Source organism: Pagrus pagrus (genome assembly GCF_965226575.1).
Source record: "Pagrus pagrus genome assembly, chromosome: 7".
Classification (NCBI taxonomy): domain Eukaryota; kingdom Metazoa; phylum Chordata; class Actinopteri; order Spariformes; family Sparidae; genus Pagrus; species Pagrus pagrus.
In genome coordinates, this window is record NC_140191.1 from 5,470,913 (window position 1) to 5,485,497 (window position 14,585).

The following is a 14,585-nucleotide window of genomic DNA, read 5'->3' on the forward strand; positions in this document are numbered from 1 at the left end:
TATGGCAGTATTAACTTATCTTGTAGTTGTCGTGCATCACTCAGAAACTGCTTCAAAAAAGATCCAAAGTATAAACAGCCAAGTGTCTTCAGATCAAGAGTTAGTAAATTGCACTTATAATTACCATAATTAAAGCTTAACACTCATATATATGTATTTTTTGTGCACATTTGGTGTTATCCTTTTGCACCTGGCATTCCTCAGCTCTGACTGGACTTGTGTTACCCTCGTCATGTTTCCATGCATGGTTATGTGTTGAATTTATTAGTTTTCAGGGAGAGTAGATAGTAGATTATTGTAAGGGGGGCGGGACTGGACTGTGTATGTTTTTAACACTGACCATGTCCTGTTGCTTTTATCGTATCAGTCATTTTATCACTCCCTACCAGGCTTATGCTCTTTTAATGCATCACCTTTTTCCTCGTTCTCTTTCAGCTGTGCTCTACATTTTTCCTTCACACTGCACAGTCATTTGCACTCCACACACACACACACACACACACACACACACACACACGTGATTACAGGGAGAGATCATACATTTTATTTCATATTGATTATTTTTAACCTTGGCCTGGCACTCAGTGAACTCTCCCGATGGCCGGTCTTTGGCTGTGCATGAATCATCACAAGTCAAAAAGTCATGTCAGATAGGACACACTGGACCTATAACAAGTGTAAGAGGTGGGTCAGCCTCTCACAATCTTTCCTCCCCCGCAAACCCCCAAAGAAAAATGAGATACCATGAACTGTTGTTTCATACGTTTGTATTATGAGCGGTAACGCTTTAGGTCAAGTAAACCAATCTCATTTAGGATAGTTGGCCTATCTCACCTTAACATTCATTATTACAACTTTTGAAATGAGGTGGTTGTAAGCAGGTAGTTGATAGACAAAAAGACAGCTATGTTAATTAAGACAGTGTAAAAATCAATAATGTGCAAGTTTGTAGGCTAATTTAGATCTGAACCCATCAGAGTTCATTTAACACAGTTAATCATGCATTTTCTCACAAAAAAATCAACAATAAAAAATTATTCCAATTATAGCTGTGATGACTACATGGGTGCATTGATTATAAATACCGCCATCAGCTGAGGGATTTTTCTATAAGAAGTATTTGGGTTGGATCATCCAGTCTTCAGTAATAATAAACATAATTGGATTTCAAATTATTTTTTTCTAAAGTTTAGCTCAGGTATGTTGGCTTTTGTTGCAATTATCTTTTGTAAATAAAATTTAAATAAATAAATATATATCAACTTTATTTTATTTTGGCGTCACCATACCGGAAGTGAAGACGAATGGCGCACTTTACTTCCCAAACAAACATGGCGGAATGAGAAAACGCGCGGGACCCCCGCAGTGCGGTAAACAGGTGGACAAAAACGGTTTGTAGTATGTAAACCTTGCAACATTGCGCTGAAACAGTGTGGAGACATTATTTTTTCGTCCAAACACCTACTGAACAGCGTTTCCAACGAGGAAACCTAAGCTACGTACAAACTGTAGCTAACGTTAGCTAGCTCTCCCTTTAGCTTGCTGCTAACATGTTTGGACTTGGCACTCGGAGGCTACACATCACTGGGGAACGACTCACAACGTCTACAGCAACACACAAAGAGGTGAACAGCAGGTGCAGCTGATTGAGTATCTATCTGATAGATGAAAATGCCGGACAGAGGTATGGTAACTAAACAGTCCACTTAACTTTGTATGTGTGTCATGGGTAAGCTAGCTAGATACACCTAGCTAAAACTAGCTTTAATGCAGTCTTGAAAGTTGTACTGTACAGCAAAACAAAATGCCCTGCATTGATTCCCACCTTCACAATGCTTAATGTTATATTTTTGTTTGTTAGAAATGTTTTACTCAGGTACTGTAACTGGTAATGTTGCTATAAGTAATGCTTTCTGTACTGTACATCCAGTACTGCAGAAGAGATCCAAATGTGAGGGTAACAGTATTGCAGGAAATATCATGCAACATATTTTAAAATATTTGTCATTTTTAAGCTGTACTTTTTGTGTAACTTAAGATTTTTAACACAAAAGCTGTTTAAAAACTGTTAAAAAGTAGTTTGACTTCATTGTTAAACAGATAGTTCTAGCAGTTGCAATACCACAGTGTTAAAATACTCTTCTATAAGTAGTACAAAAAGTTTATTTTATGTCTGTATTTTAATTATTGACACATGAATGTGTCCACCACTTACTGTTGCAGCTGTTAAAGATAGAGCCAACTGTAAATACTTACTGATGGTAGCTTGTGTATGCATAAAATCCTGACCCTAGTAACTTAAATTATTAAGTATTCTCTAGTGTAGTAAAAGTATGAGTGGAGTAGAAGTATAAAGTAGCAGAAGATGAGGTACAGTCCAAGTATTTTTAGAATGCACTGAAGTACAGTTCTCGTGTAAATATAGTTACTTTTCATAAGTGTTATGGGGCAATTCATGTTATAATAAGTAAAATCGATGTTGGGAATTTTAGTCAATAGTCCCTAAATCTAATGATGACATGGAGAATTTAGTCAAATGAAAAATAATAATATATAAAAATATTTATTGCCACACTGTACAGTAAGTCATGTTGATTTCAAGCTATCAATGCACGTCCTTGTCCCTTAACAGTATACATGTGATGGCTCACTATGCTGGTTTGAAATTTTCCAATATATGTGCTTGCGTTCTTCACTCACATTTGACAGTTTGTGGTTTTTGTTGTGATCTTTGATGTCTTGTTGCACCTGCAAATCAGGAAATAATGCAGACAATGCAGTGACCTTTTCATTTGTTTGTTATGTGGTTTAGGCGAAAGCAGCGTACGTGACCTGTTCGTACTGTGCACCGGTGAAGAATTCCTGCGAGTCATTGGACAGGAAGTCTCACAGTTTGTCGTTTGTCTTTTTTCTCTTTGCACTACAGCGCCTGAGTTCTTGCTCTTTGTCATGTTTGTCATTGTAATGTTATAAAAGTACAACAGCATTTATTATGAACTTCTCTTGAAAACAAAAACAACATTCAAGTTTATGTTGTTGAATCTACATTCATGTCTTGACGCCCTGTATCGTGACATTCTGGTCATGTGCTGAGCTTCTTTTATCCCACCGGTTTATTTAAAATAGTGAATTAAAGTGGCAGGTCTAGTGTCTGTTATCTTGTCATCCACGCCGCCCTGAGATGCATGTGACAGGCTCTCTGACTCCTAGTCACACGGGTTTTATGGCATTTCAAGCCTCTCGTTGAAATGATTTATGTGGTTGGCACAGATGTTGCTCAGATCCTGATTTTTCATTCAATTACTGAATCTATCTTGCTGTTTTAATTATGGCTATGAAAAGTCCCATATCCCTCCTCTTCAGCTGCACTACTCTGCCCATATTAAGGCCCTGAGAAAATGTGGCTGTCCATGCTGCTGTCAGATACTCCTTACTAGTTCCCTTTCTTTTTTGTGTTTGTTATGTTTACAGCTGCTAGTCGTCGGGAGGTTGTACTGTAGCATGATAAAACTATTCGAACCTCTTACATCTGGTTTTCGTCTTCGGTGGGAAAGGGTACAACAGGCTCCAGCTTTGATCAGCAGCGATGGAAACATGACGCCAGATCATTTTCGGCCCTTTTTCAGTAACCACCATAACATTGTCACTGGCCTCCATGATGGTTTCCACTGTTTACTGTGTTCTGGCGCTTTCATGATGTCAAATGTGACAAACAAGAAGAATAGGAAGACAAACTCGTCTACAGGCAATGGAAAAGGAGTCAATCGCCTGTTTTTCAAGGGTTTACATGCATTTAAAACGGCTGCATGTCGTGCTATTTCTGAGTTAGACATATGGACAGGGGAAGCCAGCATGTGGTGCATAACAATGCCTTTTATACAAAAGTCTTGTACTGCTCCTGTGAATGTATGTGAGGTCATGTCCTTTGTGTCTGCTGTTTCAAAAAGTTTGGAAAGTGATCAAGGCCACGTGAATATAATTCTGATTCTAATTTACTTAAGCGAGGACAGAGGAATGTCTGCTTACTGTTGTGATGACTTTTCCCCACATTTATTCAAAGCTTCAAACTTGCAGTCATTATTTACTTAAATAATTTGCTAGAAGGAGATGTCAACCACATCCTGTTACTATCCTTGACTCCTAGACCGCTTTTGAGCTGTGGTGCTCTTGTAGGGAGGGTCAAGCTTGTGCTTGTCAAAGGTTTTTTGCATCTTTTCAGTGCAGCCAGTGCATCGTCCCCTTCCTCTTCAAAAAACAAATTAAAAAACATTTGAATGGTCAAATACATTTTGCAGAAGTTTCGATTCCATCTAGTAATTCACTTTTTGTCGATTCATCTGTATGATGGTTTAGTTTGTGCTGCTGTTGAACTGTGTTGTGTTACACTGAAAAGTGTTGCTTTTATTTTATAAAAATAAACCTAAATTTTTTCAACAAGGGAAGGCTCAATAACAAACACTCTGTATAATGCAACACACAAGAACCACTAACTGCATCCTCTAAAATGATCATAAATTTAAACCAACACCGCTCTAAAACTGTTTCAACAAAAACTTACACATTATAACCTTCAGGAATTTATGATTTATTGCAAAACGGTTGTATCGGATTAGTTTTGACTTTATAAAGTGCAGGAATTTTTCTGTGTCTCATTTTGTTTCAATTAAGGGTGTCACTTTCTTCGAACAAGGGCTAACTTATTTAAACCCAAATCTTATTCATTTCTTTCCAAAGTTTGTAACACAGCACCCTGCTCATCATCCTCCCTTTTGGCTTCTTTTGAAATGTTATTCAAACATCCACAGAGCACAACTCTTGACAGTCAAATGGCAGCTTGTGTGGCATAACAAGATGACTTATCTTAAGTTGATAAGATAGATAACAAGATGCACATCCTCAGTTCTCGGAAGTGCACACCAGCAGCCGTAGAGGCGCTGCACTCGTCTGAAGCTCTCTCCTCAGTCCTTGGAGTATCAGCTTGGCGACGCACTCTACCTGCTTTTTTTTCCCTCTCTCTCTGAGGTTTTGTTTTTCCTACTTAAGTGGCTGAGCTCTTCTCCACGGTTCCAGCAGACCTCATGCATTTTTATTGCCATCTGGAGAATACCAACAGGTCTTAACAAGGGGGCTCTCGTTGTAAAAACTGCTTACCGTGGAGACGGACTCAGAGTCAACTCGACTCATTTGACTGGCTGTGACCTAGTGTGTGTTCATGTGCATGTGCGTGCATGTGAGCATGTACTTTTGTTTGAAAGAAATATACAGAGAGAGCCTGCTCATATATGCATCACTACATTTTGTTTGTGTTGATATAACACACAAGCACAAATAATTCTCGTCTCATGCCTTCTCCCCTCCTCCCTCCTCCCCTCGCTTTCCCAGGAGCACCAGAGTTTGATGGGCCATCCCAGACGCCAGTTGACATTTTGTCCCCAGTCCGACCGGATGCTGCATAAAAAATTCAGTCAGGCGAGAAGCCAGGAGGAATACCCAGCTCCCCCCACCCCAGCGTGGGCCTCTCAGTGGGGAGTGCAAGGTGAGCAGAACTTGAGCTTGTCATGGCTGCACGCCTCTGACAAACATAAGTAGATGCTAATGGCAAAATCGTGACAGAGCAGAGTCCCACCACCATATGGCTAATTGCCACAACAATATCCTCTGTGTTATTAATCACGTTTTCATAGTGTGCCATGATAATTGGAATAATTAGGAGGGGAACAGGCACTGGGATGCCTCTGCAACATCCCTTGCTTGGAAAAAAAATATAAACCCTGTGAAAAATGTGTCACTTTCACTTCCTTGTCCCTCATGTTTGGTCCTCCCTTCTGCCCAACAGCATTTTCATTCACCTTCTTCCCCTTTATTTTCCCTCATGCTATCTCTTCTCTTCCTCTTTCCTTACTGTCTCATTCCCTCAGCCTCTTTTTTCCTCTAATCGCTCTCTAGTTCCCCATTTCCCCATCTTGTTTACAGTTTTGCAGTGAAAAATGGAGTTGATAATTAATGAATACAGTGACATGGGGACTGTGGCTATGAGTAGTTCTGGGGCGTGGTGGGGGCATTTCAGGTAGCTGAATGAGGCCACATGCCCCACTGAGTATGAACAATGCATGTTTGGGGTTAACCCTTTGTGGGCCAGGCCTTGCCTCCTCAGCAGTTTTAGTACAGTAGTGGCGATAATCTCTTTGTGAACCAGTTTGCTGTGTTGTCCTCGAAGCGTAGAGCGGTACATCGTTTCTGTGGAAGGTCATGGAGTCATGGTTGTATAAATGTGGTTGGTAAAAACATGTGTAAATAGGTAACTTAATCAGCAGGACTGGTTATAAAAAATGTATTAATTTTAAAAATTCTCTGAAATCACAGACCTTCAAAATTTAATGAGCACTCCTCAAGCACTCCTTTACAGCATCCTGTGGGTTGTGATTTACTATGCAGCAATCCGCTCCTCTGCTTGGTCCATAAATCTCCCTGTTTATCCAGGAGCAACCTTAACGTCTCGGCAATAGCCCGAGCATTTTGAAAACCCAACTTTATTGATTCTGACAGCGAGTCAATCAATAGGACATCTGTAGCATTACAGGGCTATTCTGGTCGTCTGGGCTCCCTCTGCCAAAGCAGTCTAAGAGAGAGATCCAACTTTTCTGGGCAAGTCTTAATGAAGATGTCTTTCCTTGAGCTGCGTGACCTCCATCTGAAAAATAATGAGCGGGAAGAGATAGATACAGGGATGGAGATCATCAGTGGGATAGGAAGGTGTAATCATAAGTAGGCAAAGGAAGTAAATAAGGTATAAGTTTACTTTAGTATGATGCTGCATCAGTGGTGATGGTAGTGATCTATGAGAAGGATAAACTTAAGTTTCCACTACTTTTCTCAGTTTAATGGAAAAGCACTGCTTAGGTACTTTAGGTTGCCATTGCTATTTTTCATTAGAAATGTTTATGGACTACTTTATTCTCCAAAGTATTATTCTGGCATGTTTATAAATGGATACATGGTTGATGAATTTGTTAATTGACTAAAACGGGGAAATAATGAGAAAATATGGCCAAAATTTAATAGAAATATTAATAAATAATGTCTTTAGTGGGCAGCCAAAATATTTTTAAAATCCAAGATTTATTTTTCATCCATACATTTATTTCTGTATTTATTTTCCACACAGCAATATCAGAATTTATTTCCTTTCATGAGTTGAGGAAACCCCTTAAAGGCAACCAACTGAACACCCCTCATCTGATTTCCAATGTAACCACAAACTTTAGCATTAAAGCTATACTTCAAAATAAACGTCCCAACTACAGTGCAGGTGCAGTCACAGTTCCCTTGATAATACAGGACGTACTGGACAGCTATTTGTACTGCAGTACTTGTTTGGAAATATAATTTTTATGAATGCTATCGAGCAGAGTCTTGAGGTATTTTTGGGGAAGTTTGATGAGGTTTGCAGAATCACTTGTTGTACATTATCATTTCACTGTTTTCTCTAATCACTCGGAGGGTACCCATAATGACTAGACTCTCCATTTAAGCAATTAGCCTCTCTAGGGCACCCTGTTAACACCATTCACACCTCCCTCAGTATCGCTTATCAACACTTCAGATGACACAGCCAAAGACCAAGCTATTTTTCCCTCCCCACTTCCCACTCATACAGTCCTCTTTTTCACAGCTCTCTCTCTCTGTCTTCATCGCTCTCTCACTCTGTCATACATAGACATGTAGCCTACATGCATGCTAACACACTTACACACATGCACATTCAAGCACAGATGCCCACACTGCACCATTCTCGGATCTGAGCTTAATTTTTTTTCCTCCTTTGAGTTAAACTTCAATAATTCAATTCAAATGATTTATTTTTAAATGCAGTTGTTCTGAGGTCAGCAGGTTAGCTAGCTAGTGTACCCACTTAGCTAGAGGCTACGTCAAAAAAATTGTCTGGGGTTCCCTTGAGGCTTTAATAGTATATCAGTGGCTAACACTGACAAGAAAATTTTTATGTTTTGAATGCTAACAAATAATTTTTAGAATAATAAATTGTTCCTTGACACAGAAACATCTTGGATATTTTAACAATGCTATGCAGGTTTTAAGTTATGGCCACCAGTTTCAATTATTTCCACTCCATAGGACTCCTTTTTAGATGCAGATTCTATTATGATTTAGCTTCAGCCCACAGTTAGCAGTGTGTAACAGTTTCTTGTGAGCTGAATAAAACTTTATGTGAGTGGTGAGAGTTGGAACGTAGAGTGACTGGTGAATCAAAAGCTTCGTCTTTCCTCACCTGTGCTCATGAGCTCTGGGGAGTGACAGAAAGAATGAGATTGCGGATACAAGCAGCTGGGATGAATTTGCTCTGTAGGGTGGCTGGGCTTGGCCTTAGATATAGAGTAAGGACATCTGAAGGGAGGTTGGAGTAGAGCTGCTGCTCCTTCGTGTTGAAAGGAGCCAACAGAGGTGGTTCGGACATCTGATTAGAGTACCTCCTGGGCTCCTTCCTCTGGAGGTTTTCGGGGCAAATCCGAGTGGCAGGAGATCCCTGAGTAGACCCAGAACTTGCTGGATGGATTAAGTATCTGATCTCCCCCAGCAGGAGCTGGAAACATTGCTGGGGAGACCGCGGTCTGAAATACCCTGCCTAGCCTGCTGCCACCTCAGCCTGACCCTGGGTAAGTGGAAGAAAATGGATGAATTGATAGATGGATGGACTTATGTGAGTGATTATACTTTCAGATGTTGTAGCTGAGTCTGCATTGGATGAAGTTCCCCCCCTTTATTACCTGTTGCCTCTTTCCTTGGACTTCAGTCTGTTGTCTGTCGTTCTTACTTTTCGCCCACTCAGGTTAACTGAAACAACCTAATTATTTGGGCCTCTTCGGCATCTGCTTGCGAGAAATGTTTACAGCCTGACTGTGTCTCCAATCTGTCACACAGACATCAACGACTCTGTGACGCTATCCGTTTATAGTTGTGTTACAGACGTGTGTGATATATGCTGAATGGGCAGAAAAGAATTATGGTTCTTGTATAGAATCGGGAGGAGGGGCCCAGGGTGCTCCTCTACCCCCAACGTTGTCATTTCCGACAGTTATGGACCCAGAAATGGCAAAAAGCAGCTGCTCCTCTGACCATAAAGCCCTGAGCCGAGCCCTTAATTGTTCCTGTGCAGAGAGGGAATTATCTCCACCCAGGCCCACCCTGGGGACTAGGAGATGAGGAAAGAAGAGGAGGCAGGAAGAGGAGGGGCAGGAGGGGATGTGTGGATGGACAAAATGGCAGGATGGATGGCAAGGTGTGGGCAGATTTTGGCACAGCCACCTGAGGATGTGGGCGGCGGGTTGAGAAGTCTCCCTCATTCACAGCTTCTCTGAAAGCCAAAGACTTGAGGCTGAAAGTGGGTCATGACTGAAATCAGGGAACAGTGTATAGATTTTGAATGTTGTATGTAGGCTGGTCCTTTGCAGGGTTTATGTTTTTATATTTTAAAACCATAGTTTATTGAGGATATTTCTATTTAGATTAGCTACGTTAGACTAGAATAGCTTCATTTATAGGCCAGGGAAAAAATTTGATTTCTTGGTTGTATAACAGGACACCTTAAGCACATTTCTGTAAACTCTGGTGAAACTGACCTAACCATGACAAAGGATTGGAGGTTTGGATTTTAATTTCTAATTTATCTGGATACAATGCTCACATTGAAGAATATTGGGTCACTGTTATCATTCATAATGTCAGTGAAGCAATACTTAAGTGGAGTGACTTTACAGTCTCAGAAACAGAAACACATATGCCACGTGAACATTATATCAAGATGGAATTGGAAAGATCCGCCCCTGCCCTTAAAAACCAACTGCAAAAACGTACAAATTGATAAATAAAATTATCATTTGTACTAGAGCCTGACCAATTTTGATATTTCTATGATAAGCCAAATTTGGCCGATTATATTGGTCGGACTTTTTGGCTGTGATAATGGGCTACTGTATAAATGCAATGATGACCTGAGGCCTTTTTTAAGCATATAAAGACTTCATCATTAAGTTCATAAAATGTCTGAAAATTTAGCAAAATGCCCGTCACAGTTTCAGGGTTTAAGACATCCGACCAAAACTTTAATCTACAATGATTCAAAACATAGAAAAGCAGCAAAAATTCACACCTGAGAAGCTGGAAGCAGAGGTTTTTGAGGCTTTTTACTTGAAAGATAATTGCAACATCAATCAAATATCAAAGTATTTTCATTTTCTGTCCACCAACTGATCAATTAGTAGACTATCGGTGCTGATCAGGGTCCTTATGTGCTATCATTTACTTAATTTACTCCCTCCTTAAATTGTCCTTTAAACATACACAATACTTTCATGATTGCTATGAATCCTAAAACTTCAAGTAGTAGCTTCTGTTACTACTTCTAGCAATTCACTAGCTAAAGATGCTATATTTCCTCTAGTGATGGTGTTAATACTAATACCAGAAAACTACAGCTACTACTGCGACTGCATGTTCAAAGCTGTAACAACCACTGGTCTCTTATGTTTTACAACTTGGTTCAAGCTCTTTCCATCAAAGGCCTCCTCCAGACACCAAGTCTGAGTGTGTGTGTCTGTGTGTTCCTCACTCTCTCTCTCTCTCTCTCTCCCTCTCATCTCTAGAGGTGAGCTCTAGGTTGCTCCCCATATTAGTTTGCTTTCCACTTAATGAGGCAGCGGAGCATGAAGGTCCAAGCACTCCTAAACGCTGTGTTCATTAAACCAATGGTGCTTAATGATGACGGCAAAGGCACCCGCGACCCGTCGGCTCCTACTGAGGGCGACCATTAACGTTAGAGCCAGCCAGCTGGGGGGAGACGGTAGCACGGGAGGTGGGAGCTGTCAGCAGTCAACAACACTGTCACAAGGACGCGTAGCCTCTGGTGAACGGCTGCAGCAGAGCCTGTGAAAAACACCAGATCCTGTGATACATTATGGGATCAGTTACAGTGACGCATGCAGCCCTGAGGATCAAGTTTGAAAACTGAAAGTAGGTCCGTGCAGTGTTCTTGGCCTGTTAACAGACATTTTAACTCAAAGTTAGAGTCAGGTTAGGATGATTAAAGCACTTCTAAATACAATTGCTTAGCAACAATACCCTACATGTTGTCATTATTAAAGTTTCATTACTGTAGATAACGTGTTCCAATGTGCCTTGATTGACATTTTTAAAACAATGGTTCCATTAAAAATATATTAATCATAGAGCTGCAACTAATGACTATTTTCATTTTCGGTTAATCTGTCAATTATTTCCCAGAACTCAAGGTAATATTCTTAAATTGTAAATGTGTTTCGTCCGATTAACAAGAGAAAAACTCAAATATATTAGTGTAATGTACAGCAGAGCATACTGTCAATCCACACTTTTGAGAAACTGGGACCAGCTAATGTTTGATGATTTAACTCATTATAGATTAATTTTGATTTTATCTGGTTCATTAAAGAGTAGTTTCAGCCCTTTAGTAAAGACTTAAAAAGGGATTGTCTGGGGACATATTTACCTTGATTGACAAGACTCCTAAGCTCTTTATTGAAACCTACAAAGACTAGATGACTCTTACATACAAACTCTATTTTTACCAACATTGACACTTTCTACTGTCCAATATTATTATGATATTATCAGTGCATCACCTGCTTGGATGTCCATTATCATCAGATCCAAGTGGCGATGCCTCCCTCGTTTTTGTACACAATTAGAAAGGAACACGTATTTAGAGACAACCCCAGTTTCCATCCAAAATCCACAAATGAAGAAAAACGGCTGATAAAATCCAGTCGGATGCCGTTAAACCACTGGAGAAGAAAAGGGTGCAATGAGGTGCATGATGGAAATATGGCATTTACGTTTGAGTCATGTATTAGTAGTGTCACATAGATATGATGTTTCTGTGATTCTCTGATGACTCGTCTTTACACCGGCCAAGAGTAACACAAGTATGTAGGAGTTGCAACCTTTTAGTGTACCTTTGTGGAGGCTTTTAGAAGCCTTAACCTCGAGCATAGTGCCTGTATTTTGTATTAATTTTCATCTAAACGTAATTATTAACAGGGTAATTGTTATTATCATTAACAACACTGAGTTCCTTCTTCACACATGATCGTTATTTCTTGATGAAAATCTTTCCAGGATCGTTTTATGTCAAAAGCATTGAGCCTTGGTGTTTATATATGTTTTTTTTGTGAGTGTTGGTACTGTTATAAACCACAATTTCTCAGCTTTTGAATCTTTACATTCAGGATCTATCTCCCTTATGCCTCAGTCTTTGTCAGACTGAGGCTTAATGCTGAAGTACTCCATCAAAGGTACTTCATGAGGTGTTTAACAAAAGCCTTTTGGAAAAGAGAAGTCCACTCTTCAGTCCAAGGCTCTGTTCTGTCTTTTGCTCAAAACTGTGTGTGGCCCCTTCATTGCACAAATGAAGCACACACACACACACACACAAATGAGCACACACACACAGACTGCCTGTGATTTCCATGCAGCCCTCAGAGGACACACTAATGTATCCAAATATATTTACAACAGATGTTGCATTTTATTTTTCATGATAAAAACCCATTTCAGAAAATTTACTTCATAATGGGCAGAGCAAGTTTGTCTTCTCTCTCTCTCTCTCTTTCTTTTTTGTCTTCTTCTGAGGTCCCTCGCATGTAAAGTGAGAGAAGTGCACCACCTAATGGTTGCAAATGTCTCCCCTGTCAAACTTTCCCTTTGCAGTGCACATTTACAGTAGATAATGAGTGTTCTCTAACTAAAACTGACATTTGGACCATACGATTCATCTAATGAAAAGCCTTGTCTTCCCACTCAAATTCACAACATGGCTCTTGACTTGCAGACTGCTGCAGCGACTGCATGCTTTGTGCACTGAATGCTGCTGATTGACAGCTTACTCAAAACACAGTACATGGACTCAAGTTGCCATCTCTGTTTAGAGAAACACAAATTACAGCTGTGACAACAGTTTGTTTCATTAGCGTTTAACCGTTGATTGTGAAACATGTTCGTCACGCATACTCAAGGTGATGTCTTCAGATGTGTTGACCAAAAGTCCAAAATAGAGATATCGTATTTAACATTTATATAAAATGCACAAAAGAAGCGAGTCCTCACTCAAGAATATGCTATTTTTGCTTGATCAAACAACAGAAAATTAATTGATAATCTAAATTGTTGCCAGATAATATTTGGTCGATGGACTGATTGATTAATCGGCTCTACTGAACATAAAAAAGCTCATAATAATATTGGACAGGTGTGTCATTTTCAGAATTCATTTTCCTCGTTAAATATCTCAAGATTTTACCTTTTTGTAGATTAAAAAAATTATAAAACATAATCTAATATGGACTTGAAAACATTCTTCTTCCTACAATAAATCAAGTTTATATTAAATCTGTTCTTTCTTTTGTCTGTCTTAACTTTTTGGAAGTTTGTACATGAAATATTTTGTGTACCTTTCTAATTAAGACTTACCGTCAACTATGGCACTTTATAGTTTCTTGCGTTTGAGCGGGGAGGGTGAGGAGAGGAGAAGATGCGGAGCTAGAAGGAAAGAAATTGATGCAACTGTGGAGGACAAATGGGGGGAAAAACCCTGAGAGGGCTCGAGCAGAAGAAGAGGAGGAGATGAGGAGGATTAGGTGAGGAGGAGGAGGACAAGAGGCGCTCTCCTCTCAGCCAGCCGGATGGGGAGAAAAAGAGTGACGAGAGAGAGAAAGCAGGAGGAGGAGGGGAGGGCGTAGCAGAAAAAGCTGGAGAGACTGTGAGTGTGTGTGAGGGCTAAGTGAGGCCTTTATAAATGAAAGCAGATGCCTGGCATTATGAACTTGTCGGGTCGCAGATGGGGATGGCGGTGATGGAGCACTTGACTCCCCGGATGGTTATCATTCACTCTCCTCCTCTTGCCTCTCAACTGCCTTCCCCAGTGCTCGGAGGGTGAGAGGGAGAAAGAGGGAGAAACAGAGTGGGTTATAAAGCAAAAGAGACAGAGATAACATCCATAGAGTGAAAGAAATAAGAGGACAAGAAGGTGGACTTCTCAGTGAGTGATTAGTGACCCTGTTTAAATAAAGACCATGAATACAGTATAAAGATAAAAGTCTTTTTCTTCCTTTTCCTTCTTTGATTGATCTCGGCGTCGGTGTGCGGTGATTGATTAGATTGCCTGCGGAACATCATCCCGCTAACTAGTCGCTCCGAGAAGGGTGTTTGTCACTGCCATTGATCTTCTTGTAAATGAAATGTTCCATTTCCAGTGCATTTTATTGTTAAATGCAGTTCATTAGCTACTCTGAGATTTATGGCCATGTCTCCTCTCTTGGGCTGGAAAAAGAAGAGAGAAAGGCTGGAAAGAGACAAGAGGAGGGAGGGGGGGGAGAGGATGAGAAAGAGTAGAAGGGGAGCAGGGCAGAGACAAGTGTTGATGTTAAAGAGCTGCTGCAGACTTGATAAATATGGCTCAAGTTTGCCAAGAGATGAGAGATAATGATGGTGGGGAGGAACTGCCACACTGAGCTTCCTGTCGACTGTAGTTACACTTC

General features: G+C 40.3%; 1 protein-coding gene across 1 annotated transcript in view; it reads left to right on the forward strand.

The window, feature by feature from the left end:
* Positions 1–1,332: 1,332 nt before the first annotated feature.
* Positions 1,333–14,585, forward strand: part of LOC311260591 (uncharacterized protein) — a 52,337-nt gene continuing 39,084 nt past the window's right edge. The window contains exons 1-3 of the mRNA XM_084358616.1: positions 1,333–1,684; positions 2,813–2,898; positions 5,383–5,536. Of these exons, the coding sequence (XP_084214742.1) occupies positions 1,666–1,684; positions 2,813–2,898; positions 5,383–5,536 (259 nt within the window). The 5' untranslated portion in view covers positions 1,333–1,665. The remainder of the gene's footprint in view (positions 1,685–2,812; positions 2,899–5,382; positions 5,537–14,585) is intronic.